This window comes from Vigna angularis, chromosome 3, assembly GCF_016808095.1.
Source record: "Vigna angularis cultivar LongXiaoDou No.4 chromosome 3, ASM1680809v1, whole genome shotgun sequence".
In the NCBI taxonomy this organism is placed as follows: domain Eukaryota; kingdom Viridiplantae; phylum Streptophyta; class Magnoliopsida; order Fabales; family Fabaceae; genus Vigna; species Vigna angularis.
Window position 1 is genome coordinate 16,258,141 of NC_068972.1, and position 20,421 is coordinate 16,278,561.

The window sequence follows — 20,421 nt, forward strand, 5'->3', positions numbered from 1 at the left end:
ATGAATTAATAATTATTAATTTAATTAAAGTTAATTGATTTTGTTTTGAATTCTTTTATTTTTAAAGAAGAACCTTTACAGGAAAAAAGGAAAAGAAGAGGAATTTGATTTCCGTGAAAGTAGTGAAGTGTGGGGGTGCATTCATATATTGATGGGAATCATTAATGAAGTGCTTGGAAGTTGTAGAAAGTTAAAATTTTTAACTACCAAATTAAATATGGAATATGGAAGGGCAAAAGAGGAATGGAGAGGTGCAGGAAGCACTGTGTGGTGATAGAGGAAGTAACACTAAAAAATGTGGGGTGGGCTAGGATTTTGAGTCCACTAACCTGCATAACTTATAGCCCAATGTTTGGGATGAAGCAGAGTGGCCTGACCCTTTGGCTCGCATATTTCAACAAAAGATGACTTTGGTTAATATGGATTCAAGGTTTGGACTATGCAAGCCAAGTGGAATTGGAGTATTTCTACCATATTTTTTTAATAAAGGATGTTTGACAAGCTTTGAAATAGGAGAAGGTGGAGAAGAAGCTTCAACGCTTGTAAATGCGATATTTTTTATTTTTCACATCAATTCCTAAATATAAGAAAATAGTGATCACTTCCAATTATTGTTGATGTTCCAATTACAAGTGAAAAGAGAAAACAAATGTAACCTCTTTTAACTGCATAGTAAGAATTTTAAGAAGGGTTTATGATTGATATTTTAACATCAACATGAAGGGTTTTAGGACATTCACAAACACAATAGGTTTATGCAATTTTAAAAGTGGCACTGTTTAACAAGAATAGTCTATATTTGGTAACATACATCATTACATCTAGTGTCGTCAAAATAGGTTGCAACTCGCGAGCCAATCCGGCTCACCACGGGTTTGAACCGGGTTGGGTTTGAAAAAAATATAAATTTTTTATGCAGGTTAGTTTTCAACCTGGCTCACTTAGTACCCGGCTCACACGGGTTGAACCCGTGGTGAGCCGGGTTGGCTCACCAACCCACCAAATTTAATTTAATTATTTATTATTTTGTGTTTCAATATTATTAGTTAACATTTTTTATTATATTGTATATGGGATAAAAAAAGATGTTTCAAGAGAGGAAAATATTATAGATTTATCTATTCAAGTCTCTAATATTATAAATGGACAAGTGATCCCAAAATTATCAATATTAAAAATTTATTTGTTCGTCTTTTGTGTTTATTTTTGGATTACGCTTGGATTGTATTTTATTTTTTTATTTTGAATTGTCTTTGAAGTTTAACATCATTTTAGAGTGAAATTTATTTAGATTTGAATTAAAAAAAAATTATTTGAAAAAAAAAAATTATAATTAAGTGAGTTAGTGAGCCAACCCATTTAACCCACCACCAACCCGTGGTGGGTCGAGCCGGGTTCAAATTTTTTCAGCTCGCTAATAAGTGAGTCGGATTGGGTTGGCTTACTAAGTGACCGACCTGTGGTGGGTCGGGCCGGGTCGAGTCGGGTTACCCGTTTTGACAGCTCTAATTACATCCAAAATTTTAAATTAATATAGGCAAAAATGGGTTGGTTGTTAATTTCTCGACAAACATACCGAATCGTTTGAGTAATATAAAATGGTAAGACCAATTATCGGTTCCAAAAAACTTACATAATACTAAATAAGCATACAATTAATAATTCATCTAAACTAATAGTAGTTCGTGAATCAAAGATTATGTGCAAGAAAACAAATTAATAAAGAATAAAGGTTGGACTTTGGAGGTTGAAGACACCTAGGAATGAAAAAGGGTTAGAAATGGTATGAAACGTCATTATTGGAGGTAGATTTCACGCGCTTCACTCTTGTGCACAAGCAAACTCATCTCCTCTACATCTAAACACTAAAGTCAACACACAAGAACACTGAAACCCTAATCCCTTAGGTGAAAGGGCCTAGGTTCCTCACCAAAAAACAATCATTTGAACACTTAATAAGAAAACCCACTTCAAGGTCTAGGGTTTAAGACAACTAATGGGTCAAACTTCATCCAAGATGCTAGTTCCATTAGCTATCTTGTTCCAAGTCTAAGTTTCAAAAGATACTTCCCATTAGGTATCCTGTTGGTTCTCTTAACATAGATGATAAACTTCTTCATTATGTGGTGGTACATATATTGAATCCACGTTTCAATATTGCAAGAAGATACTTTTACGATATGGGTGCTAAAAAATAACATATCAATTAATTGGCTTAATCATATCATGCAACATATTCTTAAATGCAAGGCAAGTGAAACACCTCTTCCATATGGTATATTAATCACCCAAATTATGTAATACACTAAAGTGTATATTTTTTTGCCAACACCAGCACAACTATTGGGTTGAGACAACATTTTTCTACAATTTTTTTGAAGAAGTTCTATATTGTTAGTGTCAATAGTGTATGGCAACACGATCGTCCAATTAATGATGATGAAGGGTAAGCAAAAGAACAAATTCTTTTGCATGATGAGCTTGTTGTAGGAACGCACTAGTTTAGTGGTCACTTTCAACAACCTCCCCTCCACTCAAATTCTGAATTGCTAACTCAAATGTGGGAAGGGATGCAAGACTTGCAAAACTGAATGCAATGATGTGTTCAACGAATTGAAGAAAATTTATCCAATTCGACTCTAGATATAAATCGACAAATGGCAAAAGTGAATTGCAGTGTCAACTTAATTGTCCATAAATTATAGGATTACTAGGACTCTACTCGCACAATTATATCCTCGTACTCTTTGCTTCATTACATTTCAACAACTTTAATTATATTTTTTATTAAATATTAAAATTAATGTTTTTTATTGTCATTTTAATTTACTGCTCTTCACACCAAATGATTTTAGAACAAAGAACACACTAAAGGAAGCAAATGTTCAAACAAGATGAACATTGTTGATCGATAACTTGCAATTATTAAATGTGGAAATGTCCTCCTTACTAAAAGAAATAACCTAATTGGTGGAACCCCTTCATCTCAATATACCAGAGAGCAAATTTTTAGGTTATTAACGACAATGAACATTCAAAATAATAACTTATTTATACAATGATACGACTTTCTCTCTTCACACCTACCCCGTACAAGATGTATAATAAGGACACCAACACAATATCGTTGGAATAAGTTTCTTACATGAATGAAGGAAGTTCACTTTGATTTATCATAAATCATATTGTAACTTCTCATCTATGTATTCGCATGTCATATTTTAAGTTGACTTTATTAACCGTGTGATCATGAAAATTTAATATACATGAACCAATCAATAATCATTCATAATCTTTTATAACCATAATAGTAGTAATAAAAACAAGCTTAATTCTAGATTTGTTCTATGTATTTCTTTGATTGGTTCAATTTCGTTTTTTTATTCAATTTAGTTGTTTTATTTTTTAAAACCATGCAATTTGATATTTTTCTTTAGATTGACATTAACGTTATGTCATGTCCCGTACATGTTACATGTCAATCGGATAAATTTTTTATTTTTTTAAAAAACAAAAAAACTACCATGTGTCAAGTCATGATCATATCATGTGGCAGTGACAGTGTCACATGACAATGCTATGTGTTACTTTATTGTCACATGTACCTATTTTCAATTTAATCCCATATTTATAATTTTGATTTAATTTATTTTTTTTAAATGGAACATTTTGGTCCTTCTCCAATTTAAGAATAAACTAATAATTAATTTTAATCACAACTTATATATATAAGTTATTTTTTTATATAATTTACACATAATTTCATTCACCTAATTTTTCAAATTATTATTTTTCTTTTACTTTTTTACATAAAAAAAATCCCTAGTTAAACTTATAATGTTTTAGAAATATTAAAAATATAAATGTACATAGATACTTGTCACATTAAAATCTCTAGATAGACTAATTTGATGTATAAAGTTTAAAAGTATTTTAGCAATGAAATTGTAATTAAAATTAATTACTAAATTGGTCTAAAATTAAAGAATAATTAAATTACTTTATTTAAAAAAATACTAAATTAAATCAAATTTATAAATACGATGAGAAATCGAAAACAAGCATGTTCATATAACATAAATAATAACACGTAACATAATCATAAATTGACACCTTTTTTTTGTTTCTTAAATTAAAAAATATTAAAAAATAAATTTAAAATTAACAAATTTCAAACACGACCTTAATGTCAAATTAATAAAAATGATGTTTTAAAAAAATAAAAAACTAAATTGAATAAAAAAATAAAAATAAAATAAGGGGACGAAATTAAAATACGAAAACCAAATCTATAATTAAGTCTAAAAAAACAATCAAAATCATATAAATATAAAAATTAATACCCGTGACTAAATTATATAGTAATAAAATATTATTATTTAAACGTAATTTTCAGTGTTATCAAAATTTATTATATTATTTATTTATTATAACTTTTTAAAATTTTAGTATTTCAAATAATTTTTCTAAAATAAATGTAACTCATAAATATAATTTTATTTTATTTTTATTATTAAGAATAATTTGATAATTTTAAATTTTTATTTATTAATTTTTTTATCTATCTAATAAATCAAATTAATAATAAATTTTATTTAAATTTGTCAATTCTTAAATTCTCTGATTCTATTGATATATACAAAGATAACACCACTAATATTTCACATAATAATCCTAAAATTACTCTATCACATACCTACTTTCCATAGCAGAATCAAACACATATACTTTCCAAATAACAAATTTTAATATTTGCTGATATAACTGAAAAATACAAAAATAAATATAATAACAATATATACTACATATTATATTAAAATCTTTTAAAACAATAACAAATACTTTATTTTTGAAATTCACTTCCATCATTCATTTATTCACTCATCCTCAAATTTATGTGAAAAGTAAAAATACAAATTCATTCCCATTTTTCCCACCCATTCTCTTTTCTTCTCTCCTTCTTCGCTAAGTATTCCAAACTTAAAAGGGCAAACACGTAAATCACACGGGCACAGTACAGTCCCTTCCCTTCCCATTAATCCCCAACCAGATACGTTCCCTTCCACAATCGTAACTGGAGCGACAAGTTTTCACTTCATCAAACTGTAGATACTAAAGGAAGGTTTCAGAACCAGTAAGATGGGCGGAGGTGGAGCAGCGACGGCGGTTGCGGAGGCACAGTACTCGTTGGTCAAGACTTCGGTTTGGTGGGACATAGAGAACTGTCAAGTGCCCAAAGGGTGCGATCCCCACGCCATCGCGCAGAATATAAGCTCCGCTCTCGTTCGGATGAATTATTGCGGCCCCGTTTCCATCTCTGCTTACGGCGATACCACTGGCATCACTGCCTCCGTTCAGCATGCCCTCTCCAGCACCGGCATCTCCCTCAATCATGTCCCCGCCGGTAATCCATTTTTTATCTCTATCCAACCCCCAAACTTGACATGCTTGCCTATATAGCTTTGACTTGGTTTTTTTTTTCCTGAAAATCCAAATATTCTATTCAATTCCTTCAAAATGATTGATCTCGAATTTCACGCTTGACATAACCTGAACTAACTTACTTGTTAGCATAGATTTTGTTTTTATGCTTATCATCATCATCATCATTATTATCGATTTTGTGACTTGTCTACTCCCGTTCAGGAAGGAGGATGCATTACTCTTAGGTTTCTAGTAACCCAGCCTTGAATAAACGTACGGATCTTTTATTGCATTACATGATCAAACCACTCCATTTAAATCAGATCAATTAAAAGTTATATTTTTTGTATTATAAGAAAAATATAAATAAATGGGAGAAGAGTTTCACTATGTACTTTCGCTTAGAACTAACAGTACTTGAATTCTCTGCCATATTAGTTTGTTTGATTTTCTTGATGTTCTTGCTTATCTTTTAGGACCATGTTGGTAGAGTCAAAAGAAATAAAGAAGATAGAAGTTTTAAAAAAATGAATGGAAATAGTGAGAAATAAAGGGGAATATGGTTCTTTTGGATCCTGTCAAACAACTAATATTCTTTTCACTCCTATTTTCATCCTCCCATTCCTATTTTGTTGCTACCAAACAAAACATTAAATGTGGAATTGGAGAAGCCTATGGGGTGACCGTCTATTTATAATGATCATAATACGATTTTTTCACCATTGGTGTAATTTCATTTTAAAGTTACTAAAAAAGTTTGCTGATGGACAACACGACTTCATATGAAGTCTCTTCATGCAGAGACTACTTTATTTTTAGAATGAAATAAACTAAAGTCAAGCATTACAACTTGAGATGATTTCAGTTTTAAATAAAATGAATTGAAATCATCACATACGACCTCGGTTTATTTTATTTTGGAAATAAAGTCATATCAACATAACACAACTTATATATTTTTCATAAAAGTCAAACTTTACACAGTTCATCTGAGGTTGCTTCAATTTAATACGACTTCTTTGTTGTGAAGTCGTGTAAACTTGACAAGACTTGTCCAAGTAATTTTTTTTTAGAACATGTACCAAGTAATTTCAAAATGAAATTATACCAGAATGGTGAAAAAGCCTTATAATACGAGAGGGTGACAATCTATTTATAATGATTATAATACGGGATTGCTGTGTGGGCAAAAAATCTGTTTGTATTAGACTTCTTTAATTTTGGTCTGCTCTGATCCATTAAAGATCCATTCCCTTAAATGTATGTGTTTTCCATTAAAGATCCATTCCCTTAAATCTGTTTTTTTATCCATTTTTAATCCATTTTCCATATCAGATCTCCATTTTGTTTATATGGATTTTAAAAATTAAAAAATCCAAATTTCCAATCTTAATTGACAGCGTGCTCACAAAAGTCTTGTTTTTGGAATGAATAGACACGTGATATTAAAAGAAGTGCAATTAGGATCCTGTAAATGCGATTGGTTAGACATCATGAACAAGCTTTTTCTCTTTTGCATTGTAATGTATAATGTATATGTGATGCTGTATCTTTTTTTGTCTATATATATATATATGAAAATGATAATTAGTTTTTAATTTAATAATTCTGTAACTGAAAATAGATATTACGTGAATTTTTTTTATTTGTTTGGATATTATATTGATATTTAGATGGTTGTATTTCTTTTAATATTAAGAATTTACATAATATATTATCTTTAGTCTTTGATATTATTAAATTATGATAATATATTTTCTAATATTTTATATATTAAATGAAGTAGAATCTATTATTTTAAAAAATATATATTTAAGTTTAAAATTAGATTTAGAAAAAAAAATTGTTTTTAGATTGTTTTTATAAAAATATAGATTTGAATTTAAAACTTGATATTTAGATTTAGATTTAAAACTTGATCGAAATGTTTATATTTGGATATATAAACATCCAAATTAGAATTTGTAGGAAAAATGGATTTGGATTCAAAATTTAAACTAAATATTTGGATTTCCTAAAATCCAATTCATGACAGTCCGTATACAAGTGTGTATTGTTTGTTAAATCAATGTTCAATAGATTCTATATTTGATTTTGATTAAGTATTTAACAAAAAATATAAAGCATGATTATATATATATAAAGCGGTTGTCAACGAGTTTACTAATTTGTTAGTCTTCTCTGTTGAAGAGCCTTGTTAGGAGTCTCTCGGGATAATTTGTTACAAATCTATCTGCTTTCCTGATAATGGGGAACTTCAAATAATGAATTCGTGTAATTAATGATTTCATGTTTTTACTGCCAGGTGTTAAAGATGCAAGTGACAAAAAGATTCTTGTTGACATGCTATTCTGGGCTGTGGACAATCCTGCACCTGCTAATTACTTATTAATATCTGGTGATAGAGACTTTTCCAATGCTCTTCATCAGCTGCGGTTGAGGAGGTATAATATTCTTCTTGCACAGCCTAAGAAAGCTTCTGCACCCCTAGTAGCAGCTGCCAAGAGTGTGTGGCTTTGGACTAGTCTCTTGGCTGGAGGACCTCCCCTTACGAATGGTGAATCACTACAACTTGGTAATAATGACATCCAATCCTCTTCTGACTCCGTACAAAGTCCAGTCCATAATGCCTTTCAGATACCGCAGTATCTGGAATCCTATTCAGAAGTTCATACAGGAAATCAGAAATTTCCTGGTACAGCAAGGCAACTTGATTCTAGACATCATGGGAAGACAAATGGGAGAAAGTCAAATAAATCAAATGGACCCAAGGTCAAGAATCCAGCTCCAGTTGGACTTCAAGAAAATGATGGCAATATAAATTCTCCTCCACCTGGCAATTATACCCATAATGTTCCCCCAAGTGGTTCTACACCAAATTTTACTCTTGGCATTCCTGATCAAATGCGGGTCAATAATGGTAATCTACAAGACAATCATCAAAATCCACATTCACAACCATTAAGATCAAATATTTTTCCTTTGGAGCCTCCTTTTTCACCAAGCAATTCATTTTCTCTAAATTCCATTAGTTTTGGAACTTCAGTAGTGCCGGCTTGGACTGGTGGGCCCAGCTTCTCTGCAGCACCACTTACGAAGGTACCAGATACTGGTAATATTTCTGGATATCTTAGTAATGCTCACGATCCGCACCCTGTTAATCAATTGAACGGGGACTTGGAACGGAGTTCTTGCAGTAATTCTCCAAATCCTGTTAAATCTATTGATGAAGCAGATGGGCACATGATACAGAACGCACGAAATTTGTATAATGGCTATGCACATGGGCCAGAACACCGAACTTCATCATCAGCAACCGTGGGTAATAATAATCTTCCAGGTAATGGTATGTGGGGATCTCCAGAATCTCCTAAATCTTCTGAGCACGTCCAAGATCTTATAGGGGTTGTTTTACTTGCCTTGAACATACTGCAAACTGAAAAAATTAAGCCAACTGAGTCAAATATAACAGATTGTATTCGATTTGGAGATCCCAAGCATCGCAATACAGATGTCAAGAAGGCTCTGGAGATTGCTGTTGAGCAGCAGATGGTAGCGAAGCAGAATGTAGGTGCTTTGGAGTTGTTTGTTGGTAAGAATGATCAAGTTTGGAAGTCTGTATGCACTCTGGGTGGTAATCCTAAGAAGCACTCAAAAGAGACATGGAACAAAATAAAAAAATTTCTAGCTACTTCTCCTGGAAGATTGGCAATAATGAATACTCAGTGCAAGTAAGGATACTATAATTTAGTTTATTTTCAGCTACTCAAAATTTTCTGCTTCTCATTATATTTATATATTTTGTCTTTTCCCCAGGTACGAAGCAGGTATTGTGATTAAGAATATGTGCTTGAAAGATCATGCTTTGGGTGATGTCCTACAGATTTTGAGTTTAGCGATTTCCTATAAAAAATGGATTGTGCATCAACAATTGGGCTGGCAACCAGTTAACATCACCCTTGCAGAGAAATGTGATTCGGAGGTCATAGCATGCAAATAACTCCAAAAGGCATGTCAGCAAAATGAAAAGTTACCAAATATATTAGCAGCCAGTTTGATTAGGACATCGGAAATTATCTGGATAAACCTCTCTTTCTACTGCTAAACAAAGGTAGTTAGTAATAAAGAGCTGTGGTATACAAGTACCTTGAATGCTATAGCTAACAGATATGATTACTGGTAAGGTTCTTCCGTTCTGTTGAAGGGGCAAAGGAAATTAGCTTTTGGACAAGAAATGAAACCTGAAACTTGAAACATACAAACCATAAAGTCTCTTCTGGTTGCTGCTGAGGTTACAAATTCTCAGCCACTGGTTTCTTATACATCGCAGTGGATCTATCTGGTAACGAATATGCCCGCCTCAAAACTTTGGCTTCTACTTATGAACAAATCACTACATGGAGTTTTTGAAAATGATCGATGATCGTGGAACCAAAATGCTTTCAATATCACTTGCGCAAATGGTGCTTGTAGAGTTGTGATTTTTAATGTTCATGCTTTACTTGGAGTTGGCTTTTGGCATATTTCTCAAATCATAATTGGGAATTTAGGCCATTCAGTTGGGATAGGTGTATGCTCCTTCTGCCTTTCATTTGTGTGTAAACACAGTATACCATATCGTTGATGAAGCCTAATTATTATAAACTTTTTTTCTTTTAAGTTAGTCCTGATATTGGCATCAAAATCCCATTAAGTTTGTCTAGTCCAATACAATATTGTTGTGTTTCCAATATTTTCACGTAGCACTTGAGTGAATGTTGATGCCCTAATAAAGTTCTTTTTTTTTCATGTACTGACTTGACAAAATTATATTTTTCTTATTTACTGACTTTGAATAGTTGTCGTTATGTAATTTTATAAATTTTAAATTTTATAATTTTAAAGTTATAAAATAATTCTTCATAATTTTATAATTATACAATAATGATCTGTTGTTGCTGTTAACTAATTATCAAATATAAACTAAAATCGTTTTCTTAAATACGATGATTAAGATTATTTTTAACTTAAAAGACTAAAACTACAATTTTTCCAAAATCCTTGTATTATAAGTGTAAAACTTGTTTGGGACAAGACAAAATTTGAGTGCAGGTTTGCTAAGCTTCAACTTCTTACCAAAAGAAAAATCGGACTCAATTTATTCAAATAAATACGAAACCACATAACCTAATTCCAACTTAATCTATTTGTTCACCAAACATCAAATACAAGTTCATGAACGAGTCTTATCAAAATTTGTGACCATGCAAATTAATAATTTTATAATTATATGTTTACAAGTTTTGGTAAGATTCGGTTTAATCAAGAATCTCACACCAATAATAAAATGAGTAATCTAGTTTTGGAAACAATGTCTATCAAGGTTCAAAGAAATAATTAGTTCACAACAGGAAAACAAATCTTAAAATTCACATATTCTATAATTATTGTCTTCTTTATTTTTTTTTAAGATCAATATTTCGAGATGAACATAAGAAAAAAAATCATATAAAACAATGTAACATCGCATTTAATGACATATAATTATTAAAAGAAATATTGCATATTCAATATCTATAAACAAATAATTCAAAATATTTAATGTTATTCCAGTTATCCAAAATACAACTATGATACTAAAAATATATATACAGCTTTTATACAACTAAAATATACTACATCAAAACAAAGAGAATCATAAAGTTATTCAAAAACGACTATACACCACTAGATTCACTTAGTAATTAAATTGTTGCATCACCTGCATCATGCACATGATCAACTGTTGCCTCATCTTATACTCACACCATTTATGATAATTATTGCAAAAAAAACACATAGACAAAAACAACACATATAGACAAGAACTACACAAAAGAAAGAACAACATAAAAGAAAAAATAAACTAATATGCAAAAGGAGTATTCATAAAACAAACATAGAGACATTATCACATATAACTCATTCATAAATAATAACAATCATATCACATATAAAGACTCACATTAGACTCAATGGATACATGTATTAATATCTAACTCTAGTGAGTATGCACTTGTGCTGACCTTTACTTATTAGAAAACTCATTGTCAATGAGTTTCACCATATCACACATAAGGTTAGTCTGTTGATATCTTTGACCAAGGTAAAGACCCTAGAGTACGACCTCTTGCACCTCTCACCACATATTTGGCCAACCCTGCCAATAGTTCAACAACTATCACAAATGTTAAAACATACCAAATTCCAAATTACACTATCCTCATTAATTCAAACAATATTATCTGCAATACCAATCAAGCATCATTCTCAATTTATCATACAATTCAGGTAAGCCAATTCAAAACCCTAATTTCAATTCAATACAGTATAAGCAGACAATTAGCATTTACAAGATATCAATCACATAAAAATTATGTAATTAGCTTCTCTTACCTGAAAGCATACAATTAACCGTTATACGTATCAATCACATAAAAATTATGTAATTAACTTCACTCACTTGAAAGACAGATGAAATTGTTCTAAGGAATCTGAAATCGCTTCAAGCTTACATGATATCCTATTTATACATAGTAACAACATAAAAATTATCAAAGTACACTATTATAACAACTGAGCAGCAAATACTTATATAGAAGACTCAAATACTATATGCGAACCAAAATTATTCACATATAGAGGAAGAACATACATACCAAGAAAATAGACAAAAAACCAACATACTCTATCAGAGAAATTAATCCAACAGAATAAGAATTATTCGAACAATTTCTGATCTTCAAATATATGAACAAAATGTAAGAAAACCTAAAGAGAAAAAAAGAAATATAAGAATTTTTTTTTAGAAAGAATATGTTTAAATAATAAAACTAGTTTATAAAAAGTTTATTTATATTTAAAATTTTTAATACTAAAATAATTCAATCATATTATTTTAATCACAATATTAATTACATTATAAATTCTAAATTACAATCTTTTAGACTCTTACACACAAGAATAGTTTTTTTTTTCTTTTTACATAATAAATAAAAAATACCTATACTTTTTAAATGAAAGAATGTTATGTAAAATAATAAAAGAAAAAGACTATTGTTTGAAATGTTATACCCTGTATAAACAAACTATCTTACAATTTGAAAAACAATGAACACAAGTTTCATTATTTACAGAAAAAAAAAAATCTTTAAGAGATTAAGTAAAAAAAAAATTAATCACATCAATTAAGAATAAATATATTGAAAATGTCTAAAAAAAATTAGAAAGATCCGAATTCAAAATTTTCAAAGAAAAATAAAGGAAAATTTGGAAAATTTGAGAATGAAAGGAACTGTTGGTTACGCGATTAACTTTTTTAACTCTTTAATACATAGCATCATGAAAAGCACAAAGAGCCAATTAAAATTAAGATGAAGTACTCTCACTATATTGGCCTACAAGTAAGAAGATGAATGATTCAAAAACTCATTTGCATGAAAATTATAGAAAATCTCCATCCTTCACTACAGCACCCATGAATACCAGCTAGAGTTGGAAAAAAATAACTGATATGTACTGTACTATAATTAACTATACTATATTATATTTAAAAAAAGTGATCTACTTTTACTAAAAGTTCAGTATACTATTTTATGGTTTAGTTTTTAAAAACTGAACTTATAAGAGTTTCAGTTCAATTATCTACTCTTTTCTCTTTTCTAGTTCCCGTTCAATTGTTCCGTCCGGTTAAAAAAACGTTATTTAATAATAAAATATTAATAAAAGAAACCGTTAAAATAAAAAATTAATAATGAATTTTTTAAGACAATTTTTTTATCACAAATTTTTTTATTTTTTCATCAATAAACATATATTACTTTTTAAATAATATTATTTTAAGTAATAAAAGTAAAATATATATTTTTTAATTTAATTTTATTAAATTATTAAGTAATATAAATCATAAAAAAAAGACTATATAAAAAAAATAATACTTTAAATATATTATATTCTTTAACATATTATTAAATATGTAAAAGTATATTAAAAAAACTTTTAATGATATTAAAATGTGTGTAAGCGCACACACTAAAATAACTATTTATTTTAAAAATCAACTTACTTTAAAATAAATATCAATATTATTATTTTTAAATGATAGTATTTTACATACTAAAACTAAAATATATTTTTTAACGTTAAATTTTATTAAATGAATATATAATGAAATATCATAAAAAAAATAGTAATGTAGCAAAAATAATTAATATTATAGAAATATCAAATGACAAAAAAATTAACAAACGTTTATTAAGAGTAAATTTTTAGTATCATCTTTTATTATATTATAATAATTAATAAATATTAGTTTAATTTTTACATAATAAAATATAAATAATAAATAATTGATTAATAAAACAATTTTACGAGGGAACAAAATAAATATAAATAAAAAATTATTTTAAAATAAAATAAGTAGATAAAAAGATAAAATAAATTATATACACATATAAAACAAAAAAATATAAATAAAAAATTAAAAAAATAAATATAAAAGTAAAATAATATTCCTGAAAAAATAAATATAAATAAAAAAATAAAAAATTAAATAAAATTAAATAAATAAATAAATAATAAAATAATTTCCATATACATATAATAATAAAAGAAATATAAATAAAATAGAAAATAATAATATCAAATAATTAAAAAGTTAATTTGTAAGACACTTATGAATAAAATAAAATAAATATTAAAATAAATTTCAATTAAAAAGAACATGTATTGTTATACTATTTTGTTTAAAAACTATACAATTCAGTTTAAAAATTAGTACAATTCAGTTTAAAAACTAGTAGAATTCAGTTTAAAAATTAGTACAATTCGATTTAAAATTAGTATAATTCAGTTTAAAATTAGTATATATTGTAGTTTAGTTCAATTTAGTATAGCTCAGTTCAGTTTATACAAATTGATTTTTAGTTCAATATATATTTTAATAATACAGTGCAGTTCAATTCTATTTGTCCACTCCTAATACCAGCTTAAATATTTACTCGTTATATTTCTTTTTGTGTATTTTATACTTTATTAAAAGTCTTATTAACGAAATAACATATATAATAAAAATAATCATTCAAGAATTCATATAAATTTTTTATCACACCTATCGCACACTGTTCCATCGTTTCAGGGACTAATTTAAACATTTATTTCTTGTATTTTTGCTTTTATATTTTTAAACATAATTACCCAATAAAATTTGATAAATTACTTTCTAAAACAAAACAACTAAGTAAAAAAACCGGTTTGGTATGGAAAAAAGAAGAAGCCATTTAGCATATTTGTTTTGAGCAAACTCAACAATTTAGTAAACATTTGATGACAGATGCAAATAACAAGAAACTATTTAATACTTGTGTGAAACAACCATTTCTATTGGTTACAAGTGTAAACACATGAATGAAAATATTATACTAATTTTTTCATTTTATTTTTACTTATTTTGCATCTATTTTTTTGCTCTCTATTTTCTTTAATAAAACATGAATGAAAATCTTTTAGAAACTAAGATTGGTTAAATTTATATCAAAGAAATAAATTGAAAACTCGAAAAAAGTTTAATAAAAAGTTATTAACCTAACTTATTTCTGTTTTTTTTTTTAATTCAGATCATGTTGGTATAAAAAGCTTACATATAATCATTCAAATATTTTAGAAAAACTCCAAAATTTAAGCGTAATCAACCAGGAAGACCTAAATCATCACAGACATATTTTGAAAAATAAAACTTTTACAATCACAAAATTTGCTGTGTTCCTGTTTCCTTGAGAACCTACTGAACTCCCTCCTTCTGAAATTTTATTCCATACATGATTGACGACAAATATCCTTCTCAGGTCAGGGTTTCAATTTTTCCCATCTCTTCAATTATTCTTTGACTTTGTTCCATGGCAATAAAGCTTCCATCTTTGACATATCCTACTCGATTCTTCAGATGGGTTTATTTCTCTTCTAGCTGTATTGCAGATATTTCAGAAACCCTGAGATTGTTAAACTCAAGGATTCATCTGAATTTGAACGAAATCTCAACTTTTTGAGAAATAAGCTTGCCCCTGACAACTTAATCCGGATCTTGGACCGTACAAATGATTTGAACTCAGCGGTTAGGATTTTCAATTGGGCTTCAAGGCAAAAGAGTTTTCATCACACTTCGAACACATATTATAGGATAGTTTTGAAACTGGGTATGGCTGGGAAAGTTGTGGAGATGAGGGATTTTTGTGATAAAATGGCCAAGGATAGGTGCCCTGGTACTGAAGAAGCCTTTGTGAGATTGGTTCACTCATTTGTGGAGCATTGTAGGATTGAAGAAGCTATTACAGTCTTAGTGAACATGAATTTGGGTGGGTATAGACTGCCCATTGAAGCTTTTAATGCTTTATTGCGTGCTCTTGTGGGAGGAAAGGGTAGAGAATTTCAAAAGGCGTTGTTTGTTTATAAAGAGATGATGAAGGCATGTGTGTTACCCACAGTTGAAACTTTGAATTGTTTGATGAAGGCATTGTTTGCCACCAATCAGATTGACTTAGGTTTGGATCAATTTAGGAGAATGAAAAATAAAGGGTGCAATCCAAATACGAAGACGTTTGAGATTCTTGTGAAGGCTCTCATTGAAAATGGTCGAGTGGATGAAGCTGCTATTATTTTAGAACAAATGTTCAAAGTTCAATGTCAACCAGATTTGAGTTTTCATACCTGCATAATACCTCTGTTTTGCAGAGAAAATAAAATAGAGGAGGCTGTGAAGTTGTTTAGAATGATGAAAGATTCTGATCTTGAGCCAGATTCTTTCATTTATGAGGTTCTAGTAAGGTGTTTTTGCAACAACTTGCAGTTGGATTCTGCTGTTGCCCTTATAAATGAGATGATAGAAAGTGGTATGCCACCAAAGCATTATGTTCTTGTTGATATAATGAATTGCTTCTGTGAATTAGGGAAAATTAAGGAGGCTATAGTGTTTTTAGAAAATAGACAAGTTCATGAAACTGCTCCTTTCAATACATTGCTTGAAGGTTGCTGTAATGCTGGTGAAATTCTGGCAGCAAATGTTCTGCTGGAGACAATGTCTGAGAGACACATTGCAGATTGTGAATCTTGGAACATTCTCATTAGATGGTTTTGTGAGAATGAAGACATCAAGAAGGCACATATACTTCTTGGCAGGATGATCAAATCATTTGTTATTCTTGACTGTGCAACATATTCTGCTCTTGTAATTGGCAACTGTAGATTGGGCAAGTATGAAGAAGCAATGAAACTATTTCATCAAATTTGCGCCAGATGCTGGATTTTAGATTTTGCCTCATATTCTGAACTAGTTGGTGGTCTCTGTGACATCAAACATTCTGAAGATGCCATGGAAGTGTTTCACTATATGTCAATGAAGAGATGCTCTCTTCACTCCTTGGCCTTCTACAAATTGATAAAATGTGTCTGTGACTCTGGACAGGTCAAAGAAGCCATAAGACTATGGCAATTAGCTTGTTTTTGTGCTATTTCTTGCTGTATTGCCACACACACTGCTATCATGCAGTTGTTGTTAAGATCAAGGAGGGCAGAAGATTTGTTAGCATTCCTCTCGCAAATGTTGATGGTGGGCAGTAATCTTGACCTGGAAGCATATTGTATTCTTATTCAAAGTATGAGTAGACAAAACAAAATAAAGGAATGTGTTTTATTTTTCAATACAATGATCAATGAAGGTCTAACACCTGATCCAGACAAACTATTTGATCAACTGTTATTCATGGCCAATCATTCTCAGTTATCTATGATTTCTAGTGCAATTGATAGAATTTCATGTGGGGACATTTTGAATTCAGCAATGTATGGCTTACTGATAACTGGCCTGTTGAAAGAGGGTAGGGAACACGAGGCCCGTCGATTACTAGACTCAATGTTAGAAAAAGGTTGGGTTCCTGATGCAACCACTCATAATCTATTGATTGGATCTGATGTTAGAAAAGGAATGACTCAAGCAATGTTGTTTGACGATTCTGCCTCACTAGATTCTGTTAGCAATATTCTTGCCGAAGGCCTCGGGGATACATGATACTTCAGCATTGTGTAAAAAGAATCTTAATCCTGGTCATTTTCAACAGTTCAGACCACAAACTTTTGCACCACAGCACCAAGTGAAAAGAGACATCCGTAGAAGCTACCATTCAAGACTTGAAGACACAGATTGGTCAGCTAGCTACTGCTGTGAGTGAGTTGGTTCAGCAAAAATCTGGAGCAATTCCTGCTCAGCCAGTGAGAAATCCAAGGATATGACAGAACCAGTAGTGGAAGACTAGTGCACTTCAGCTTCAGAGTTTTCATTCCGGTTTTTCTTTTTCTTTTTCATTACCTCAGAACAATTTTCTTTCTGCATTTTATACTTAATTCTGTACTCCCTTTGCTGTTTCCAGATTGCTCCCCTTGCACATTGAGGACAATGTGTGATTTAAGGGTGGGGGGAATGGTTTCTTTTTTGCTTTTGTGCTGATTTTCTTTTGCTGATTGCTATCTATTTTAGCTGCTTTTAAACTTCTTTTTGCTGTTTTACACTCTTGATTGCTTTTCTTTTAGTCATATTTGAACCATTTGCTGTTTTTAGGAGTAGATAAGTGCAGTACTGCTGTTTTTGAGTCTTATCTCCTCTTTTGATTCTATTTTTCTATTTTGAGTCTTACTTGCTACTTTGAATTTCTCTTGGTATTTTTGAGTATTATTTATTGTTTTTAGATGGTAACTAGCTTAGTTTTGATATTATAGTAGTAGTATTTTGTTTAGTCCAATATGCAGTTTGAGTTTTGCTAACCAGTTTTAATTAACCAGTTCTGTTAACTCTTTTTTCTGACATGGTCAGTTTTGGCTAACCCTTTTTAGTTTCACTAACCCTTTTTGCTGAGTTCATCAGTCACTAACCTGGATTTTGCTAGTGTTTAGCTAACAGTTTTGACTAACCAGTTTTTTATTTCTTGTACTGACTTGAGGTTTTGAGTATTTTGATTCTGTTTTTAGTTTCTTTTGCTGTTTTTTAGACTGGTTTAGATAATTCTTTTGCTGATTTGAATAGTAGCTTTTAGTTTTGAACTTCTTTTGCTGTTATAAAATTTGTTTACAGATTTTTCATGATAACTTCAGTCATTCATTGATAGTAGAGTAGATTTTTCATGATAACTTCAGTTCTAGATCAGTTTGACAGATTTGACCTTGTCAGACTTGAGCCATATTACTGTTTCCTTCTTGTATATGATGCACTCATGATTTCTAGTGTTTGGAAGAACTTGAATTGACTCTAGTTGACATAGCTTGTTTTCAGTTGCAACTCTTGATGTGATATAGGCCATTGTTGTTTCTTTATCCACTTGACTAAATAAAGTCTACCTTGCAATTTTTCCCATTGAACCCAATTTCTGAGCCTGTTTGACATGTTCTTGTGATTGACCTGCTCATTTCAAGCCCTTAGACCAGAAAAACCATGCCATACCTTATTATTGAGCTGTGAAGGGGCTCTGGAACTGTTTTGGATTTTGGTAAAATTCAAGTGTGGGGGAGTTTGCTATAACAATTATATCAATTTGAAAGTGCTGAAAATTGTGTAAGTGGTTTGAGAAAGAAAGATTAGATGAGAAAAGGAAAAAAAAATGTGGCTAAGTTTCAAAAGAGAAAAGCTGAAAAAGAATGAAAAGAAAAAAATGAAAGAGAGTGATGGCTGAATCTGTGAATCTTTTAGAGCATGATATTACACTTAATCTTTAGTGCTTTAGCTTTGAATAATTTTCCATATCTTACACTGAATTTGTGAAGCTTGATTAAAGTCCTATTGATCTTCAGTTGTGTTGATAATGAGTAGCAATGTTAGAGGCTCTTCAAGCTTATGCTGGTGCTAGATTCATGATGTAATATGCTGATGGATAAACACTAACCTCATACCCATGAGAGGATGAGATATACACTGACTTGTGAGGCTGTGATTCTGATCTATGAACTGATTTTTGAATGAATATTACTTTGCTTTACTTGCTTGGCCTGTTTTCAGCCTGTTTGGAAATCTTGATGCTTTGTTTGGTGCTTCTTTTTGTTCATAACAGTAGCAGTTGAGTAGTGAGATGAGGATTCATCCTAGTTTAGTTTGTACATATAATTCAGCCTTTGATTTTTAGTGCAGAGAAAATTTTCGTTTTTATGTGCTTAATAATTCTTGTATGAATTTTCAGCTTGTGGATTTTAGGTGCTGTGAGAATTTAGTGCAGTGAAGAATTCAGTTAATAAAATGACCTGCTGTAGCCAAAGACTGACAAGTGCTGACCTGCTGCCAAAGGTCACTTATGAAGAGTGGGAGCTGGAAAAGACAGCAGTAACCTACACCTGCCTGGAAAAGCTGAAAATGGAACCTGGACAAGACTGTCAACGTCACTTAAGAGCTGATTGGTTGGGAGCTGAACCTGTCAAGTGAAGAAGGGCTGTACCTGGACGTGTAACCTGTCTAACCAGTGAGGGCTACTTGCTGCAGCCAGTTGGAAGTGGAGTGGGCAGATTAGCTTCAACTAAAGCAACTTAGGACAACCAGTCTAACATGTAGCTGATTCTTTGGAGCTGGAAAAGTCAGTTGACCTGAAGACTTGTAACTGGAGTAACCAGTAAAAGCAGTTAAGGAACTTAGTCTGAGCTTAGTGTAATCATGACCTGTGCAATCAGTTTGTCTCTTCCCTTTTCAGTTTTGGACTTCACTTTCAGCCTATATAAAAAGACTTGGGTGTTCATGTAGAAACTTGTTTACAATATGGCTTTCTTAGTAGGGTTTATAATATTTTCAGTAGTATAGTTTACAATACAGTTTCTCTAAAGTAGTTCTGAGTTTGAGAGAACATTTGCCTTGGAGCTCTTGGCTGTCTTAGACTACAATGTGAGCAAAGGCAACCAAACTTCATTGTACTTTGTAATTTTGAACCAGGTTTATTCAATCCAATTCTGTTTTTCATGCAA

General features: G+C 30.5%; 2 protein-coding genes across 6 annotated transcripts; both read left to right on the forward strand.

The window, feature by feature from the left end:
• Positions 1-4,746: 4,746 nt before the first annotated feature.
• Positions 4,747-10,083, forward strand: LOC128195737 (uncharacterized). 3 transcript variants are annotated; one of them, XM_052874133.1, is made up of 4 exons: positions 4,747-5,404; positions 7,730-8,764; positions 8,897-9,155; positions 9,241-10,083. In XM_052874133.1, the coding sequence occupies exons 1-4, from the start codon at positions 5,140-5,142 to the stop codon at positions 9,422-9,424; spliced, it is 1,743 nt and encodes a 580-aa protein (XP_052730093.1). In that variant the 5' UTR covers positions 4,747-5,139; the 3' UTR covers positions 9,425-10,083. The 3 variants fall into 3 exon arrangements, with proteins under 3 accessions (XP_052730093.1, XP_052730092.1, XP_052730091.1); XM_052874132.1 differs by having other exon boundaries at positions 7,730-8,344; positions 8,471-9,155; XM_052874131.1 differs by having other exon boundaries at positions 7,730-9,155.
• A 5,060-nt stretch (positions 10,084-15,143) lies between these two features.
• On the forward strand, positions 15,144-20,421 carry LOC128195738 (pentatricopeptide repeat-containing protein At5g64320, mitochondrial-like). 3 transcript variants are annotated; one of them, XM_052874134.1, is made up of 2 exons: positions 15,144-15,284; positions 15,383-20,421. In XM_052874134.1, the coding sequence occupies exon 2, from the start codon at positions 15,635-15,637 to the stop codon at positions 17,498-17,500; it is 1,866 nt and encodes a 621-aa protein (XP_052730094.1). In that variant the 5' UTR covers positions 15,144-15,284; positions 15,383-15,634; the 3' UTR covers positions 17,501-20,421. The 3 variants fall into 3 exon arrangements, 2 of the variants coding, with proteins under 2 accessions (XP_052730094.1, XP_052730095.1); XM_052874135.1 differs by having other exon boundaries at positions 15,150-16,325; positions 16,461-20,421; XR_008247547.1 differs by having other exon boundaries at positions 15,152-17,773; positions 19,653-20,421.